This window comes from Alligator mississippiensis, chromosome 2, assembly GCF_030867095.1.
Source record: "Alligator mississippiensis isolate rAllMis1 chromosome 2, rAllMis1, whole genome shotgun sequence".
In the NCBI taxonomy this organism is placed as follows: Eukaryota; Metazoa; Chordata; order Crocodylia; family Alligatoridae; genus Alligator; species Alligator mississippiensis.
The window spans coordinates 253,296,056-253,316,648 of NC_081825.1; the positions used below are offsets into that span (position 1 = coordinate 253,296,056).

The 20,593-nt window shown below is 43.2% G+C and overlaps 2 protein-coding genes across 5 annotated transcripts in view; one reads left to right on the top strand and one right to left on the bottom strand.

Moving 5' to 3' along the window:
- STRN3 (striatin 3) overlaps positions 1-13,520 on the bottom strand; it is a 123,572-nt gene extending 110,052 nt beyond the window's left edge. Inside the window, exon 1 of one of the 3 annotated variants that reach the window (XM_019488689.2) lies at positions 13,055-13,520. In XM_019488689.2, coding sequence (XP_019344234.2) covers positions 13,055-13,345 — 291 coding nt within the window. In that variant the 5' untranslated portion in view covers positions 13,346-13,520. The remainder of the gene's footprint in view (positions 1-13,054) is intronic. The other 2 variants (XM_059723026.1, XM_059723027.1) reach the window with 2 other exon arrangements.
- Positions 12,895-20,593, top strand: part of AP4S1 (adaptor related protein complex 4 subunit sigma 1) — a 45,408-nt gene continuing 37,709 nt past the window's right edge. Inside the window, exon 1 of one of the 2 annotated variants that reach the window (XM_059723028.1) lies at positions 12,895-13,016. The gene's annotated coding sequence lies outside the window, so the exon portion shown is untranslated. The remainder of the gene's footprint in view (positions 13,017-20,593) is intronic. The other variant, XM_006263025.4, reaches the window with a different exon arrangement.

The following is a 20,593-nucleotide window of genomic DNA, read 5'->3' on the forward strand; positions in this document are numbered from 1 at the left end:
CTGGTCACTAATTTTTCCCCTTATACTTTAAGACATTTTCTAATCCTTAAATAATTTTTATAGATGTCTTCTGCATCATCTGCTATATTTCAACATCATTTTGAAAATGTTGACATACAAGTCAGATGCCATGTTCTAGTACTGAACTCACTGTCATAAACAAACCAAAAATATTTCCATTAATACATGGAAGGACCATCTTAGCCCTTTTTTCCCCCCCCCGTTTTAAACACTGCTTGGTCCTGGAGCTTATGTTCAGGCATTTGGCCACTAGAACCCCTAAATCCATTTCTGGGACGTTGCTTTCCAAGGACATCTGTGTTCCTAGATGTATGACCTTTCACTTTGCTGTATGAGGGAAGGGTATTTTGATCCTTTGAAAAGCCATTCATCTTTGCCAATTTTTATTTATTCAGCAAACAAAATACCAAAATCATCCTAATTTTTTTGTAACTAGCTATGCAAAACCCTCCAAATTTTTAGAGAAATGATCTAACCTGCTAAGGAAAAAGTTATATAGTTCCCCAAAATCCCTGACACATTTTAAGCATAATCACACTAACCTAGTAACAAAACAAACACTGCTCTGTGAACAAGTCGCATAAAAATTTTAAAAATGTGGTACAAATGTTAGTACGTCAGGAAGTATGTTCCACCAGTACCATATAATATGGCATTTACTTGATTTAAGTAAATCTAGGAACAATAAGCTTCTAGTTTTTTGTTTTTTCCCCCCCACAATAACAGTAGAGGTTCCAACTAAGATCACTGCTCCACTGTGGCAAGTAGCCTACAATAAGGATAAAGAACTGCTCCTGTCACTTAGAACTTACACTAAACTGGCAAGAAGGATCAGAAAGCTAAAAATGACACCTAGCCAGTAGCAAAGCCCAGAATACATTACTTATTATTTGTATTACTTTATTATCTGTATTCCTCCAGTGCCAAGGAACCCAAAACACAGACAGACCATAAGCCAATTCTGCTTGGGGCTTTTCAAAAAGATGGTCCCTACCACTAATAACTTAGATAAACACAGAATAAACAAAGATAGACATAGATAGGGGAATATAAGGAGACATACCTCATCATTATCATAAGGCAATGATCTGATCACAACCAACAGCTTAATCATTATCAGAATGGTAGACAACTGAAAAATTATAGGTATCCAAGAAGGGTTTTTGAAGAAGCTACTCTGAAAAGGGTTCTGAGATAACCTTGAGAAAGTTTATAGAAAGCTCCTTCCAAACAAGAGGCAGGGTGATAGAAAGCACAAATTTAGTTCTTTTAAAAGTTAAGAGCATTATAAGGACTAATATGAGTACTCTATCCACCATACCATGTTCAGAAAAGCAGTTCAGCACACATGTATCATTCACATGTAATGCACTTTAGAAAGAAACAAAATGACCTGTTATTTATATTAAAACTAGAAACCATCATATACTCATATTAGGGAACATGAACACATAGTTTACATCTAGTTTTAAAACTCCATTTCCGCCCCATTTAAGTCCAAAAGTAGTGCTGCCAACAGCAAATGGGAGGTGAATCAAGTTCTCTATGGAAATACAGCTAAGTATAAAACAGCCAATCAATTAAAAATACATACTACAAAGTGTTGTATCAAAAGAACTCTCAGGCAGTTTGAGGTGAAAAAATGGTCTCTGCATTTTCCACTCTTGGCCTTGTCCCATGGCATAACAAGTGTCTCAAGTGCTTCTTTAAGTTATACCACTTATCAAGACAGTAGGAGCTACTGATCGCTGAGGTACAAGAAACCCCGAAATCATACTACATATGTAACAGCCAAAATAAACGTGTTAAAGCTCTGAAGTGAAATATTCCAAGTCTAGAATCCAACCTTTTACACCTCTGCTTTGGTATAAAACACCAGCTGTTGTTTTTGAGGACCACAAGTTGACTGAGCTGACATGAGGTACTGGATCAGGGCTGAAGGTTGTGTCATGGCTTTGGGCAAAACTAATCAAAGGGCAGGCCAATTTTTTTTCTTGAAGTAAACCAATTAAAAGGCTTTTAGAGCAGCTGTTTGAAGCTCTTCAGGCATTTAGAACTTTAGAAGTAGGCCCAGTATATGTAGCTCAATGGGCAGAGCATATCTTATGGTCAAAAAGCACACACGGTGCCATTAGAGGTGTGGCCATTACACATAAGCTTTTCTATATAAGTGCAAATGTATCATCTTGATACACATAGGATTATGCTTACCTATAGCAAACCTCCCATACTGCTGAAAAACAGCTTACCTTGAATCCAGGAAAATGTATTTTGAACTCTGATTTTTACTCCTAACTAAACCAATGTCACTTGGAAAAAAATAAGTTAAGCACTCACATCCTAGTTAGTACTGGAATGGTAGAGAGCTGAAACCACACGTAGTCTACTTAGGTTTACACCAGAAACTCTTTTGACAGATCCTAGGACTGATCACACAAAATCAGGCCCCTTACTAATTTCTAGAAGATACCTTTTCAGAGAATCAATAGACTGGCATGAATGAAGGCAGGTGTGAGCATTATCCTAGCCCCAAGTCAGCAGGCTCAGAACAAAAATTCTTGAGCAATTTAGGTTTCTTCCAGAAGAACAGCAGAAGATATCAAGGCAAGACTTCCAACACAGGCCATGCTCCCAGCCTGCACTTAATAAACACTGGGCCAAACTCTGCCACTCCATCATGCTTCTCAAGGAAGAGAACTACCAGAGAAATTCTGCAAGAGAACAGAGATTTCATAAACCATCTCCCACAACCTAAGGGTGGGTGGGGGGAAAGAGGGGGGGCACAGGGGAGGGTAGAGAAGATAGAGAGAAAGAGATTCTCTCTCTCCCCAAGTTTAGCACCATATATTTCCATATGCACCAGAGCCAATAAGAACAAGGAAAGATTTCGTCCCAAATGTTCAGAGAGAGGAATCTGTAAAATAAATAGGCGTCACATACCCAAGACTAAGGAGGTGAGTACATTACATAGTATAGACACACCGGATAGGTGAGCAAGTGAGCAGTTGTGAAGACTGGCAGAAGAGTATATACTGTTCTGTGATCTATTTTCTTTAGTGACCAGACAAAATTATATAGGGAGAGACAAAACACGCATCTTCACCTGCCATACACATTCTTTTTTAATCTGCATTTATGCAGTGTAAATTGACTGTCGTAGTACTCCAAAACAAGAGCTCTTCAACATGGACGTTGCTATGTACTCCTCTTACATGTATACAGGCAGTCCTCAGACTTATGACAATTGGTTCCTGAAAACCACATCTTAATTTGAAACACTAACTCAGAACCGATTTTCCCATAGGAAACAAAGTTATAAATGGTGAATTTGTTCCTGAACCACGCCCAATACCCTATTTTCACCAAAAATAACCCAGAATTTCATACTCAATCAATTATAGATGAGTAATATAGCTACATTAATGTATTTATATTGTAAATAGAAAATCATATCAATTTGGAAGGACTTCTTTGAGGAGACTTTGCTGGATGTTTTGCTGGCTTTTGACTGGACTTTTTGAAGGGCTCTTGGCTGGAGTCTTCTCAGGAGTCTTGGCTGCAGGTTTTTCTGGAGTCTTGGCTGCTTTCTTAAAGAAAGTGTCCAAGGAAGTTTAGACAGATGTTCTCCAGGGAGATGGGCGATGCAGTGAACTTCTTCACTGGCATGGCTTGGCGTCAGATCAAGTGTTCTCAAGTCAAAACTGATGTCAGAAAGTTGAAACAGGGTGTCAGTTTATAAACATTATAAGTGCAAAACATTGTAACTCGAGACATTTTAAATTGAGGACTGTCTGTATATCAAACAAGCGCATAATCTGCTTAACTGCAAAAATATAAATCCAGCCCCAGTTTGTTATTTACTGTTTACATTGTAACAAACATTGATTATATCAGTTAAATATACACACCACTTTAGGACTCAATTTCAGTGCAAACCTGGTGGAACTGACTAGAGCAGTGGTTCTCAACACAGTTTCATAGATGTTAGGGTCTGGAAGGGACCTTACAAGATCACTGGGTTTAGCCCCCCCATATTAACAACAGATATCCACGTTTTAGGATTTGCATGAAAATATCTCACTTTCTTTACAAAAACAGCCCACAGGTTCTCACAGTCCTTAATATATTTAGTTTCCCAACCACCCAAGGGGGCAGAGAAGAGCCGTGATATAGAACATTAAGTGACTTGCCCAAGGTGATGCAGGGAGCCTCTGCAGAGCTAGACTAGCACCCAGACCACTCGACTGCCCATCTTCCTCTCCCTTTGGGTTTGTGCAGATTCCTTTGAAGGGAAAAATCATCCTTGTTGGGTGGTGTCTCAGATGGCAAAAGATCTGCTGGTGGAAGTCTGTGCTCCATGCAAGCGCTCAGGTTTTCTCATCTGTTAAGCGAGATGCTTGCAAAGGGGAAGAGAGCAAATGCAGCTTCTTTCTCCACCATCCAGTTCAGCGGAAAGAAGGCAACAAACGGCATGCAACAACCAACCCAAGTCGACCATGCTGGGCTCCCTGCAGCTTTGGCATGTGCCCAGCAGGTCCCTCTTCCTTCATCTGCCCAGTCTGTATGACGATTTCTTGTCCGAGGTCTGGCTGTTCAGCATGGCTTTGAATACTGATGCAGCAGCAAGAAGGAGCTGGGGTTTCCAGTGCCAAAAAACACAATCAACCTTCACCTGTAAAATGTTGGCATGCAAGGGGCCTGATCCTTGTTGCAGCAGCGCAGCCCTGGCCCCTTCCTTGAGGTGTGAGGGCCAAACAAAATGCCTTCAGCTGCCACACACTGGCACGCGAGACAGGGGTTGCCTAGCCCTGTTCTAGGGCTATGCATTTAAACAGAGTACATGATATTCCTAAATAAAAGTTATTTATTTATAAAGCAGAGTAAGTATTCCAGAATAAAAGTTATTTTTATTCCAAAATACACCATCTGTGCCAGGAATTTATTCCGATACAGTTATTGCATAACACACGAATCAATTTCCCCAAACAGATGAGCCCTCAGTTTTCTAGTAACTATGAAGTACAGGTTTATCTTATACTCAAGACTACATATAGTAAGAAATTCAATTCAAGTGAATATAAAGTACTAAAACTCAAAGAACTAAGAAAAATGTAAATAAAAATAGCAATAGCAAAGAAATAAAGAGTTAAAGACAATGGTGAAATCTAGAAACAGAAGATACCACATTTTGGTCACGCACAGGGATCCCGGTTTTCTCTGTTTAAAAAATGCAAATGATCTGATTCAAAGACAAAATGCAAGTTGAGAGAGAGAGAATTCTAATATTATAAAAGCCTACGTCTGTCTGTCTGTCCGTAACACTTTATTCATACTCTGACTGGCTGATGGAAATAGCCAATCAGAGTGCTCCAAGCGTGGGGGAGCACTGTCATGATTCCAAAGCCACACAGGACTGGACAGAGGGTGGGGGAGCTGCTGTCCTCAGGTCCCCTACCCCACTCCCTGCAAGAAGCAGAACAGCAGCAGCATGGGGCGTTAGGTGGTGACACTCAATCCCAGCCCCCCCCCGGTTCATTCTTGACAGGCAATTGGCACATATATAATATATGCTAAAAATTATAATACAATACATATGCACCAATTGCCCGTCAAGAAAGATGGGGGGGGGGAAGAGAAGGGGGCTAGGACGGAGTGCTGCCACTTAACGCCCCATGCTGCCACTGTTCTGCCTCTTGCAGGCAGCAGGGTAAGGGAGCTGAGGCCAGCAGCTCCCCCACCCTCTGTCCAGTCCTTGGCACACTCCAGTCTCTCGTTCACATATATACATGGCAAGCAAGAGACATGGAGTGATTTGTAAAAAATCTGAGCTTCCCCTGCCCCCTTCACTCACCAGGACATGGGTTCAGATGTGGCTGTCCAAATGCTGGTAAAAAACTGGCCCTGGGAGCCATCTGCAGGATCAGAAGTCGTCTGGCAGCAGGGGGGGGGGGGGGGAGAAGGGAGGAGAAGCTTGGCAAGATCAGAAAGCCTCTCTGATCTCACCAACTACCCCACTGCAGACTATTCCCCCAGCCCCTGCAGACACTGCTAGCCACCCTGATCCCTACAAACCCTACCCTCCCAGCCTTCCCTACCCTAATTTACCTTTGATCAAGGGCCATTTTTACCCAGATCTAACCCCCTGAACTGCTAGGCATAACGTCTATAACCAAGCCTTAATTAAAAGATTCACCAAGTACTAACAGTACAGCTATGTAAACAGTAAAAAAAAAAAAAAAAACAAACCCCAACCTTTTAAAACTTACTTATACTAAATCATCTTCATATTTTTAAAGAAATGTGCCATTTCACATTTCATACTTATCCTTAGTGACAAACTGAGGTGAAAAATCCAGTGATTGCTTCTTCATTAATGGATAATTCTTCCCAACACAGGTTACTCCTTTATAGAGTTAGGAACTCAAATATTTTAACTGAGTTTCTAGGAAAGAGATCCATCAGGGTAAACAAAGTTTGCCCACGTCCCTCACAAGAAAGGAGGAATTCCATCCCTTAATAAGCAGATTCCCAGAGTTGTACAAGAGGCCATTTACTTCTGGCTCTGCTGACAATACGAGCTTCTACAGAATCCATAAGACAGGGGCTCCAGTGACTGAATAACCAAAATAATAAACAAATAAACCCTTAAGTGGATTATCCAAACTTCAGAAGGGAAACAAACTTAAATCTGCATAACTTGCACTGGAATCCCCAATTGGCTTGGCAAAACAGAAGATTATAAAACAAAAGCTGTACTTAATCTTACACTAAACATGCTGAGGATGTATTTATCCATAAAATGACTTACACAGCTTTTAAAGTATACATGCCCACAATTTTAGATTTGGTAACATTACTGAATACAGGTTCTGCATCAGCATTTAAAATAAGCAATAAAATACATAACAGTTTATGTGCCTAAGATCTAAGATGGCATTACCCACAAATGCCAAAGAAACAGAGCTGTTCCCAAACAAGGATGGCAACGGCCTTTATGCAATTTGCTTCCGTCTAGTCTAAGTTTATTCTTCGTTTGTTTTGAAGGCAACCTTGAAAGTTACTATAATATTATGTTTCTTGGTTCCAAAACAATACCTTCTTTAGACCAACTGGAAAATGGCAAGAAAACTGTCCTTTTCTGCACTCTTTTGGGATCAAAGTCCCTTCGTCAGGCTCTGGGAAAAGTGTAGACGGTACAAGATGGTAAAAATTCCCCATAGGTAGGAAATAAACTTCATTTTTGGAACCAAGAGTTCTATTTTTTTGTATGGCTTTTTGTCTCAGACCAACACGGCTACCAAATACACCCCTGTAATATTATGTTACATTTTAGAAGAGATACTAAGACTTAGCAATAGATCTAGTGAAATAATTTAGTTCATACGTTCTGTCTCAAAAACCAGCCCAACAGAATTCAGCAAATATTTAATGAGTTTTGTTTTCACGTGCTGCCCGTTCTTAAAATTATGTTATAGCGGGGGTGTCAAATATATGGCCAGTGGACTTTTACTCAAGCTCTGGCTAGTGGTCAGATTTCCTGCAGTAGCAGCCAGCACACCAGAGAGAGCAGAACTGTTGGCAGAAGCCCTGCCACTGTAGCCAAAGCTGGGACAAAAGACAGCTCAGCAAGCTCTAGCCACAGTGGTGCAGCTTCTTACCATGGGGCTGCTGGGAGCTGCCTGCCTCCCATTGACTCAGTCAGGGAAGACCCGCCACTGCAGCCAGAGCAACAGCTTTGGTCGCCAGGAAGGGGCATCTGCCCACAGTGCTGATGGAACTGCCCACGCATGTTGCTTGGGTTGAGACTTCCACTGTCACCCCCTCTCTCCTGCCTTTGTACCATCCAAGACTCCCTGTATCTGGCCCAGGTGAGAGCAGCAGCAGGTTAAAGCCCCCCTCTCTCACCTCCCACATGGAGCAGCTGCTCCTTTGCTCTGCTCCTGGTCTTGAGGTGTGAAGTGGAAGGAGCAGCAGGGCAAACCCCCACTGCTTTTCACTCCATGGACTCTGGTCTGAGAAGTAGGCAGGGGGATCTGAGAAAGAGATAGGACTCGCAGTGCTACTTCCTCCACTTGAGGAAGTACTGAAGGAATGCAGCAATAGAGCAAACCCACCACCCATTCCACATACCCAGGACTCTGGTGTGAGAAGCAGGCTAGGGCTTTGCCCCGCTATGCCAGGTATACTGTCCCTGAGGCTGGTTCCCTGCTAGCTGGCTTCCACTTGCCCCTGCAGGGTCTGGAGAAGAGGCAAGGAGAAGCCAGTAGAGGACAGGGCCATGCCCGATGGTCAGCTCCCAGTGCCGTGGAGTCAAGCAAAGGGAGCAAAAGAGCAACTCTAGTGTGAGAAACAGGGAGGGGATATCGCTGCTCTGAGCTGCTCAGCAGGCAAGCAGAGGGAACACCACAGCAAAGCTTCTCACACAGGGAACTCAGGTATAAAAGCAAAGGGGAGCAACCAGTAGCTGCTCCCATCCCTTCCCAGGCACAGGACAGGTAGGAGCAGCTGCCCCTCACCACCTCCTAAGCTTTCCTCCAAACTATTGTGACCCTCATCTTGGGAAGGCAGGAGTCTGTCCCCAAAAGGAGTTAAAACTGGACAAAAGCACACAGACATCGGGGGGGGGGGGGGGGGGGGGGAAACTCTCCTGGGAATGATTCAACCCTGATTGTTCCTGGGTTATTTTTCTCCCATCACTGCCACCTTTGGTCCGGAAGAAAAAGCACCAAGATCTTCACACCTGTGGTTTCTACAGGAAGAACAGTGATTCTCCTGGCAGAAACCTAAAGTCTGTTTACACCCCTCTTCCCCTCCCTCTCTCCCAGGTCAGCATGCTGACTGCCATCATGGGAAACCCTACTACCAGTGGCGGACCTTCTGCCTGTGGCACAGCAGAGCCAAAGTGCAGCCTGTTGACACCTGATAAAAGGAAATGAGAGCCTCCAACCAATTTGAGTTTGACACCCCTGCAGTATAGCACACAACAGACATGCACACATGTGCAACAATTCAATCCCTAAAACAAATACCACATAGAAAATCAGTTTAGCTCTGTTCAATAGTAACAAAACAGCAACTACAGTATGTTTTAGGCAAAAGCATTTTATGTCAAGCTTTTAAGAGGTATTTTATCAGTCAACGATACCGCATATTCTACCCTTGCTACTTCCTTTACTGTCCATGTGACACTAAAGAGTAAAGTTACTGCTTGTCAAAAAGTAGAAGGTAGTATTAAAACACCTCTTCACCTACTTCCTTTCCTACTGGAAAATTCTTCAGCACCCTCAAGATGCATCGGCTTTCCCAATGTTTCCCTGCTCAAGTTTGCAACAGACTAAAGACAGGTGTGTGCAGCAACATACTGCAGGAAGTGAGTATTGCTACATTTGGTAAGTGTTGAAACCTGGTGTTGCAGCATTGGGTATTTGCATTCTGAAAATAAGAGTCATACCCAACTCATCAAATAAAATAATCACAAATGTACATATCGTCAGAAATACACCCATAAAAGATTACCCACCTAGACAATTTATATGGAGATATGCTACCCTAATGAGCAGTTTTCAAGTACTCTATTTTTCTGGCTTGAAAGAACTGTGTCGATCCATGTTTTTAAAATGCCTTTGTCCCACTTAAGTCAATATACTGCAATCTTTACTAGATTCTCATCCTCATATTTTAATAATCCTTTCAGTAACAAGTAGTTATTTGATTAAAAAGGTGCATCAATAAATGACAAACAAAAACATCTCATTTTCCTCGTAAATACTCTTTTAAATACTGTGAAATAAATGTAGTAGCAACATGGCTACAACATTCTTGAAGAACTTGAAGGGCACATCCACATGAATATTTTACTATAAAAACATCTGGGTTTGCAAAGGACTTCTTCAAATAACCTATGATCGGAATTGTGCAACAGCAATCATTTTAGAGAATACAAAATACAGCTGAGGGCACACTGACCAAAACATTCATCATTCTGGAGAACTAAACAATGCATAACATCCTAATAAGCTTCTCTAAAAATATTTTTGAAATACATAAAAGCACACTTCCAGTGTATTACTTGTGCTTTGTAAGCCAACCAGAAAAACCGGCTACCATTGGTCAAAATATTTTTAAGTATTTTTCTCAACCAAATTTGAAAATCAAGTTAAACTCAGTATCTCCAAGTTTTTATGTTGAATTTAAAGTAAAAGGTAAGGGAATACATTCTCATTTCAAACATCAATGTAACTAGTAATTTAGACCCTAATTCTGCATAAGCAGATGGAACTGAGACCCCAAATGTATCTGGGATTTGCAAGTTGCAGAGTTAGGACCTTAAAGTTTGCATGTTTTTTCATTCTTTTTCCCTTGAACACAATTGTGTAAATATCCTTTCTCTGAACCTGGCTTCTTTCTGGGCATTTTTACACACACACACACACACACACACACACACACACACACACACACACACAAAAAAGGCAGTTTTCTTAAATAGAAGGAAAAGTTGCAGTGGCACAAATTCCTCATTTTAAATGTGCTACAGCCCATAATCAAGGGCTGGATACAAAGTCCCATCATAATCCATCAACATTGCAGTTGGCCAAAAGGGACTGAATTCTGTCCCAAAATTGTCTCATGACTGTATTTGTAATTATGTAATATGGTTACACTTGCAGCAATGTGCTTTCTTCAGTTTACAGTCTATAGCCACTTGAATGCACAAGAAGGTTTACACCCTGAGAAAATAAAATGGTCCTAATATAGTAACAGTAACTATCAGTAGTTAAGGAAATTTCAGTGTTATTCAGCATTATAAAGGTGAGAAAGATTTACTGTACTTTACTCTAGTACTACTTTACCACTTATTTTAACATTTGTGTGTCTAATCAACTGTTCTACATATATAAGTATGATAAATGCATGTGCAACCACACACTGTTACATGAAATTATACATCCATATATCCATCATTCAGATGCAGACTTAACCATTAACTGAAGTTATTCTTGCATCTCAGTCCTCTAATACTGCTTAAGGTAAAGGGAGTGTAACAGCACTTGGTGACCAAAAGACTGCAACACCAAACATAAGTAAGCACTGGAAACAATTTTTTTTTAATTAAATCTTTCATTCCAGTGTCCATCAGATCAAATAGGCCAGATAAATATATAGTATAGTAACAAAAAGGAGTGGGTTATTACAGGTAGCCACCTCTCCATTTACCAGTATATCTCCACATTCTCTGTCATTTGCAAAGCATCCCCCATCCATGCACTTTTATTTGTACAGAGGAAAATGAAAAGAACTCATTAGTTTCATTCTGGGAGTAAGAAAATGCCTGCATTCTTAGAAAGAAAAGATGACAGCAATAAATTGACTCCCCTACACAGGTCAGTAAGATGCTCTGATCTCACAACAGTACTTGTTTTTCATTTATTTCTACGAAGTGTCATTTTCAAAGAAACATGGATAGCGAGTTAATTGAAATCAGAAAGAATCTGTAATAACTGAAAAAGTGTCTGTAGAATAAACTGAAATGTCAGAAGAAGGGAACCACACAATCAAGAGTGGCTAAGAACCTAATATTCATGTGTCAGTATTAAATACAAGACCTCAATCTTTCAAGGACTATTGCGGGTGGCTTAATTTTATGTAGGTGAGTAACCTCATAAGCCTGAAAGGTCAAAAGGGTCTGCACAATTAGGGACCAAAAAAAGAGAAACTGTTGCTATTTACAGCAAAAACTGGATCTTTACCATATATTATGACATGAGCCCCACTATAATGTTAAAATAGTGGTTTATAAATATAACCCCCCCCTTCAACAAAATATATGTAATTTCTGTAACACAAACCAACCAAGCTCTAGAAGTCAATCATAAGAGTCAATAGCCACAAGTTTTCAGTCTGATCATGTTTGCAGTAAGTTATTGTATTGAAATACAGTATTAGCACTGCTGAAACACAGGAAACAAGACGCACAGTTAAGTGCCCTGCCACTGTCCCAAGTTAGTCCTACTTCAAGAACTGAGTTAACGCTGACCAAACTAGCTCCAGAAGCAACTGGGTCCCAAAATTTACTTCACTTACAGTCTTTGTTATAACTGGGCAGTGGGGTGCTGTTTTTATTATTACTCCAGTGATACTGAATCAAGAGTACTAAGTACATGATGCACCCATTATACTAGAGCTGAGAAATCTGGTGACAGGAGCTGCTGCTTTGAAATTTAAATGCTTTATAAATCACAATCAAACAGTGTTGCAATATGCTCTAATTGGAAGGGGGTGGGGTTGGGTTTTTCTTAAAACAGCAAATTTCTGACCTACTGCTGCAAGCCATAAATACATCCAGGTACAATTATACACAGCAGATCCCTTAAGCCGGTTTCACTACAAAGAGAAAACTATTTCACTGGGACACGCTGCTCTCTCCATATTTTCCCCATAACTAAAATGCTTTTCTATGCACTTATAAAAGGGAGTCCAAATCTGCCCACCCCCTCCAGGACCAGACTGGGATCTCGGACAGCAAACAGCAGCGCTATTTCCACATGCCCAAGTCATGAGGAAGGTAATTCCTTCCCCTCACTCCAAGGAAAGATGAGAAACCGCCTCCCTCTGCTGGAACCAGACTCGGGGGCTTCACAAGGCCCGGTGCCATGGGCCAGCTGCTGACAACGGGCCGGAGGCGACCCCGGGGGGTGAAAGCCCCCTCGCCTCGCCCCCGCCCGGGGGCAGCCGCCGTCCCGGGGACTCCCCCTTCCTTGCGGAAGGAGGGGAAGTCTCCCTGCCGCGGCCCCCAGAGCCCCCGCGTCATTGTGCTCGGGGCGAGGCCCGCAGCTGTCAGGGCGCGGGAGGCGGGGGCGCTGCCCGGGCCTGCAGGCGGGGCGCGGGCTGCGAGCCGGCAGCCCAGGCGGGCGCCATGCTAGCAACCAAAATGGCTGTCCCGGGCACAGCAGCCCCGCGCAGGCCGTGAGGAGCCGGGCCGGACGCGCCACCAGGTACGGTACCGCACCGCGCCGCGCCTCTCCCCGCGTACCTGCAGCTCGGCCCGCTCCACCTCCCAGTGCGCGCGCTCCATCTCGAAGCGCGCCCACTCGTGCTGGATGTAGTGCAGGATGCCGGGGATGGTGTAGTGCTGCGGCCGCGACAGCTCTGCGCCGCCCGCCGCCTCCTGCCCCGCCGGCGCCGGCGCCGCGCCCGCCTGCCCTCCCCCGGCACAGCCCCCGCCGGCCGCCAGGCTCGCGCTGCCCGCGGGCGGCTGCTGCGGCGGCGGCTGCGGCCTCGGAACGGCCGCCATCCCGCCGCCGGCGCCGGGGTGCTCGTCCATTGTCTGCGGGGAGCCTCCTCCTCCTTCGGGTCCGGCGGGCGGGGCGGGGCGGGGCGGGGCTGGCTGGTGGGGGGCGGCCGCTGCGGGCGGGGGCGGGGTGGGCCGGGCCGGGCTGGGGCAGCAGGGGGAGGCGGCGCCGAGCGGGGTGCGAGTGTCAGAGCCGCGCCGAGCCGCCGCTGCCGCCGGCCGCCATTACAGCCGCGAGCCCTCGGCCTGACTAGCCGCCCACTGCGGAAGGGGGGGGGGGGGGACGGGCGCGCGGGGCACGCCGGGAAACCACCCCCTCCGCGCGCGCCGGACTGCGCATGCGCAGCTGAGCGGCCCGGTGGGGGCGCGGGCCGCTGGCCGTGGTCTCTAGGGCAGGGGCCTGGCGTGCGGGGGCGGAGCGGCCGCCCCTCCCCCCCCCGGCAGCCGCATTCCTCGGATGCTTCCGCTGGGGCCGCCCCAGCGCTGCGCTTCCCCGGCTGCGTGCGGGGGCTGGGAAAGGCCCCACGTGTGAGCGGTGCCTAACGGCCAGTCCCGCGTCGTTTCTTTCTGAACCAGAGCAGCCCCGAGTGTGCGCGTCTAAACCTGCCTCGTGTACCCACCTGCGCCGCGATTTGGGGGGTATACGTCTGTACCTGTACAGGAACATAGATAAAAGACATCAAGTTATCTAAAGAATTTTTTCTGGCAAAAATCTTGTTGGTCTAATATACCTCTGTCCACGAGTCAAGTTTTCTATAAAGAGATTGTGTTATCTGTCATCAAGATCTATAGATAGATTCATATATCTTTTTATAAAATAAAGATGGAAGATCTCTTTATTAGTTATAAAGATTAGCTCGATTACAAATTTTTCATGTGTGATCATGGCAGGTTATATTTTTTATTTGTATTTCGTTTTGAAAAATGTGGGCAGTTTTTCAAGCAAATGACTGACTTGCCAGAGAAATCAAAGCACCACGCAACTCCAATGCTGGTTGTAGATCTGCCAGGACAAAAAAAGGACATGGAAAAACATTTTTTTTTTTAAGTATTGCCCTTATTAACAAAGGACTATTCTTTTTTTCCCCCAAGAAGTAATTTAAAAACCTCTCCTTCATTATTTTGTAATCTTTCCTTAATCCGGGGTCCTTTCCCCAGGGAGAAAGTCTTGCAAATATTTATCACCATGCTTTGATTGGTTTCCCTGCGAAACTGGTAGCAAATTCCAGTTTTCTTCCTTATTACTTATGAGATGTATGCTATCTTCAGTCTAAATCAGGTCAGACTGTCACAGATTCATTGCCCTCAATTTCAGCAGTAATGACAGGCATATAAAGACAAATTAATTTCAGCTATCACCTCCTGCTTGAAAAAAATTGTCACCCATAATTAAATGAAAGAGGGTGTGGTTTCATCTTTCCCACAAACATATCTTTAATAACAGTTTCTTAAACAGGTTCTTTTACTAGGTGAATCAGAAATTGTATCAGTTGCTCAAGCATGGACAAATTCATGTACCATACATGGTTTTTAATCCTATGGATCCACTCTAATGACTACCTCCTCTGCTCCTTCAGGATAGGCATCTCTCATTCATGACTATGTTCTCGCTTGTAACTTCCTCCTTCTCAGCTACTGAGTTACTTTTTAAAGATTTTCCTTAAAACCTTCCTCATTGCATTAGTCCATGACAAACCTGACCCTCCATTCTCTGCTGACTAGCTGTTCCTCATCAGACATTCAGCTAATTCAGTCAACTTCCTTTTACTCAATTTTCCCTTTTCTTTCTGTTTGAAAGTTACTGTATTGAGCTCTGGTATGCATATGCTCTCTTTCTACAACTCATCATAAACCATTCTGTAGTACTTACGTGCAAGTCCTCATAAAAAATGTATTAACACAGGCATTTAAAAGAATTATGGTTAACAACTGAATCACATTGAGGGCAGTAAAATTCCTAACAATTTTCACTGCTTATATTAGTATCCAGTGAAAAACAGGAAAGATTATATCTGGTAAAATTATAATTCCCCATGGAATTTCCATGCTTTTTTCAGTCTATAAGCATATAGTATTCCTTGACAATTAAAAGGAATTGGGAGAGATGTTTTGCTCTTTCCTTCCTCCCTAACTTCCTTAGATTAGTGAAGGCTTTGATTTTTTTTTTCTTTCTTTCTTTTTTGGTCAAATTCCTAGCCCTTGAGTTGAAGCTGTTTTTTCTACCTCAGGTCCCATGAAAGAAGTTACTTCACCATCAGAACTAATGCAGTTCACATAACAGGAGGTCAGGGCATTGTTTTTACTACAAATGATTAGGAGTACTAATCAACTTTAATAGTTCTAGATGAATGGCTTAAAGATCTCTAAAAACCAACAGGCCTTGTCCCTGCTCAGAATCAAGACTAGCAGAAATAAAGGAGGTTCTTGACATATAGAATCTCTTCCTTTGCTGCACACCTTCCTTTGATTTGGCAATAGGATCATAGCCACATGTCTGGTGTACAAGGAATTCATAATCATTTGTACCTAATGATGAATCATTTGTACCTAAAACACTTGCTCTTACCTTATCACCCACTAGCTTTTGGCTTTATAATAGATTCACCTTTTTGTGCCCTTCACCTATTCCTGCCCAGCCACTCTTCCTTACCTTTCAGCTACTTAGTGTTTTTTTTCGCTTCACTTTTGCTCCATTTCTTGCTACTCTCATGTGCATCACATGTCAACCTATATATAAAGTGGGTGTATGTGGACATGCTATTACAGTGACACAATAAACTCCAGAGCAGTTTGTACTGGAGTTAACTGCTCCAGGGCATGGCATTTACACATATCTCTCCAGCAATTAAAGCTAGGGTGGAGCAGCCCAGGGATCCGGCTGGCAGTGGCGGGCAGCACAGGGGTCTGGCCCCTGGCTGGCTGGGCTGACCAGGCGCAATTTGCACCCAGTTGTAACCATCCACATGAGCATTTGATCGCAGTTAAATACTCTGCTGTAAGAAAGTTCTATCCCTGACAGTTCTCTTACAGCAGAGTTAATTTACTGTGCCCTAATACCAGGACACATATAGACGGTGACACTTTACTTGCAGCTAATTAGTGAACTCCGCAGTAAAGTGCGCGTGTAGATGCACCCAGTAGATAATAAAAACACAGCCCTCGCTCCAAAACCGTATATGTCTAAGTGACATATGGAAAGCCAACAAAATTTAGGGACTTGGGAATCACAAATCAGTTGAAGTGAGATGCAAAATTTTTTTTTTTTAGATAACTACAGGGGATTTAGGCAAAACTTAGGCTTCTAACTCACAAACAGTGACCTTGCTCTGGCAGCCACAAAATAACTTAAGGCAGTGCTTCTCAAACTATCTGATGTGGTGGACCGGCAATTTTTTTTCCAGTGGGCCAGGGACCGGTGCCTGGTTCAGCCGGTGGCAGCAACTGCATGTAACAGCACTACACAAACGTGTGACCGGCTGTTGCTTTCTCTTTCCTCGCCTCGCACGACATGATGTCACCTGCAATGTTGGAACGTACGAACTGTGGCGCTATGACATATCAATGTTATGCTTCTGAAAATATATTTCTTTCTTTCCCGGCAACTCGCTGCGGACCAGCCGACCGGTGGCTCGCGAACCAGCACTGGTCCGCAGACCACCACTTTGACAAGCACTGACTTAAGGCACACAAAAAATTAGGTCCTTCCATTTTGCTCAAGGAGAATCCTTAGGTGTCTGGTTTAAGCTTGTGACAGTCTCAGAAACCATCTAGATCACACTGAAGTTTCACCTGTGCTCCATTGCAGTCTCAGTGGTGCTGGGCAACGCTGATGGTCTGCCTAATGTTCTGATGTGTTATGTGTTTGTGGAGCTTGCTAAACACACTTCCAGGATTATTACTATTTTTAAACTAATAAATGTCTGATATAAGAGGCATGACTGATCCTGGTACCACATGTTCCCCACACCCAGAGGAGTCTCCACCACACTGGGCTGCTGAGGCATTTATCTACTTGCTCTTTCTGGCTCCTTGAATTTTGTGTTCTGGGCTATCCAGTAGTCCAGCTTCCCATAGAGGGCCCGCCCTGCCCAGAGTAACCTTAGGCTGAAAATGCCTAAAACTCAGATCTCCTTCCTGAGCAAGTGTACTAACCTGTCGATAGTATTATGTAAAAGGTGGGACATCACAAATGCTGCCACCAAATATGTGCTGTCTTACATTGAACTTGGTTTTGATGTTAGCATGGAGAGAGGCTTCCTGGTTCAGGGAGGCACCTATGTTCTGGCTCCTAGCTCTGGTTCTGGCTCATAGTTTGTAAGGCTGAAAGGGACCTTAGAAGATCATTGGGTCCAGCCCCCTGCACCAGGCAGGAAAGACAGCTGGGGTCAGGTGACCCCAGCAAGGTGACTGTCCAGTCTCCTCTTGAAGATTTCCAGTGTAGTTGATTGCACCACCTCTGGAGGGAGCTTATTCCACAGTTTTCCTAATGTTGAGCCTGAAATGGATCTTCCAGGAGTTTGTGGCCATTACTCCTGGTTTTCCCCAAGGGTGCCCTGGTGAACAGTTGTTCACCGAGCCCTTGATGTATTCCCCTGATGTAGCAGTAAGCTGCTACCAAGCCCCTCTCAGCCTTCTCTTTTTCAGGCTAAAGAGTCGCAGGTCCCTCAGCCTTTCCTCGTATGGCTTGCTGTGCAAGTCTCTGATCATATAAGTGGCTCTTTGGACTCTCTCAAGCTTTCCCACATCCTTGTTGATGTGTGTCACCCAGAACTGGACACAGTACTCCAGCTGCAGTCTCACCAATGCTGAGTAGAGCAGGAAAATCACTTCCCCACTCTACTCAGTTCGATTGATGCATTCCAGAGTATTATTTGCCATGCTGGCTATAGCATCACACTGCCGGCTCATTCTTACTGTGATCTATTATTACCCCCAGGTCCCTTTCGTTCATAGCTCTGGTCAGTTGGGCGCTGCCAAGCCTGTAGGTCTGTAAGGGGTTGTTCATCCCCAGATGACCACTTTACATTTCTCAGTGTTGAACTTTATCTGGTTCTGACTTGCCCAACTTGCTAGCCTGTCTAGCTCTGCCTGTATCTATAGTGTGACCATGCTTCCCCATAACTTGGTGTCATCCATGAACTTGGCCAGTGAGCTCTTTACCCCCACATCCAAATCACTGATAAAGATGTTGAGAAGTACTGGACCAAGCATGACCCCTGTGGGACACCGCTGGCCACTTCTCACTAGGATGACACAGATTCATTCATTAGGACTTTCTGGGTCCTACCCTGCAGCCAGCTACGTACCCACCTAAATGTCTCGCAGTTAAGCCCACAATCCTCCAATTTCCTTGCAAGAACATCATGGGATACCAGATCAAAGGCTTTTTGGAAATCAAGGTATACAATGTCAACCTCTTCACTCTTATCCAGGTGATGAGTCACCTGATCGTAAAAGAAGATGAGGTTGGTAAGACAAGACCTGATGGAGTTCATCCAGTCCTGCTGTTTTATATATGTCTGATTTATGTATTTCTTTAATTGATTACACACCAGTTCTATGGCAATAGTAGGAAGGCAGTCATTCCTGACCTGCCCATTTTGTACCCTATCTTTGGGGGCAGAGATGACAGAAGTGCCACCCTAGCAATCCTGAGTCAGATGTTAAGGTCCAAGGATGAGTGGAAATTGAGATACACCTTTGTGCCTAATGTTTCTCATTGTCTTGTTGTACATATCTTCCATTTCAGGCCTCAGGTGATGTGATTGCCCTTTGGAGGCAGCTAAGAGTCTCCACTGATTGTACAGAAGCAAAATTTTAGACCGTCATTTATTTTTGGTTTTGTTTTTTGTTTTTGTTTCCTTTGTTTTTAATGGCCTTAAATAAATTACGGCACTGATATTTTGCCTTATACTTCATGAACCGCAGAAATTAACTCATACGAAGAAATCAATTGTCCACTTAGTAAATGCAATCAATCAGTAGGTATATTATGAAGTACAATACAGATTGAAAAAAAAAAGTGGCAAAAATTCAACATGTGAATTTAAGGACCATGGAATGAATGTAAGTGCAACAAAGAGGGGAGGGATTTTGAAGGTTCTGTTCTCCACTTCTTATTATGGCAAAGAAGAAAGGAACAAACTATTTAGATAAAGAAGTATACCGTGTAATTTGAGTAAAATTTAGTGTAAGCTTGAAAACTCACTCAAACATCAGATGATGAATTAAAAACCCCAGCACAATGAAAATTATCTAAAAGACACGGAATTCCATTTTTTTCTAGGATTTTTTTTTTTGCGTATGTCAGAACAGTTGACTGGAAATTGTCACTAGAACAAGGTATGCAATAGCCAAGGGAGACCAACCAAATTGAAATGCATCCATTGCACTTACCATGTTAGAATCCCAAATAGACAAAAGATGGACCAGTAAATTAAAGAATAAGCTATATAGACCACAACACAATCACTGGAAAACTTAGCTAGAAAAAAATTCTTTTGAAACTTAACAATTAAGTGTTCAGATTCAAGTTGAAGGTATGTGGTTAATTTTTCCATGAGAGAAGCAACAGGAAAAAATATATTTAATTTATTATGTGTTATTTGTGTTGCCATAGTGCTGAGAAGCTCTAGTCATTGATCATGACTCCACTGTAGTAGTACTCTGTCCAGGCAGTTCCTACCCCAGTAAGATTACAGACTAAGAGTAAGACAACAGAGAGAGAGGGGCAGTAGCATATAAGACAATATTGGTCAGAATGATAGGCAATGGGGTCACTACACCATCAGTCTTAACAAATGTCAGATTTTTTATAGTTGTCCCTGAGAAGTTGTGAAGCAAGTAGTCAGCCAGGCAGAATCCATAGATACCTACAATGATGTAGCAATTCTAACTTCAAACATAAGGTGCACCTCATCCCTGCCTTCTGCCTCACTTCAGACTAATGGCTAACTACCTCTGTCTCCAAATGGTAATGCTATTTTGGAGAAGAGAGAGGAAATTTTGTATATATTATACATGCAAATCTGCACTCTAAAATTATTCAAAGTGTTTGCTGTGTTTGTTTTAAGATGCATGTCTGTTTATACTCTACAGTTTCAAATAATAGTTTTCAGTATCAAATATATCTTTGCATATCTTTGAACATCTTCATTTTTTAAAGCTAAAACAAGTTTAGTTGAACAGTGTAATAATGGAAGATTTGGCTAATGTTTATTTTTAAACATTGGTAAAGCAGTCAGTCTTTTGTTTGACAGATTTAATCTCTTATTCACAGTA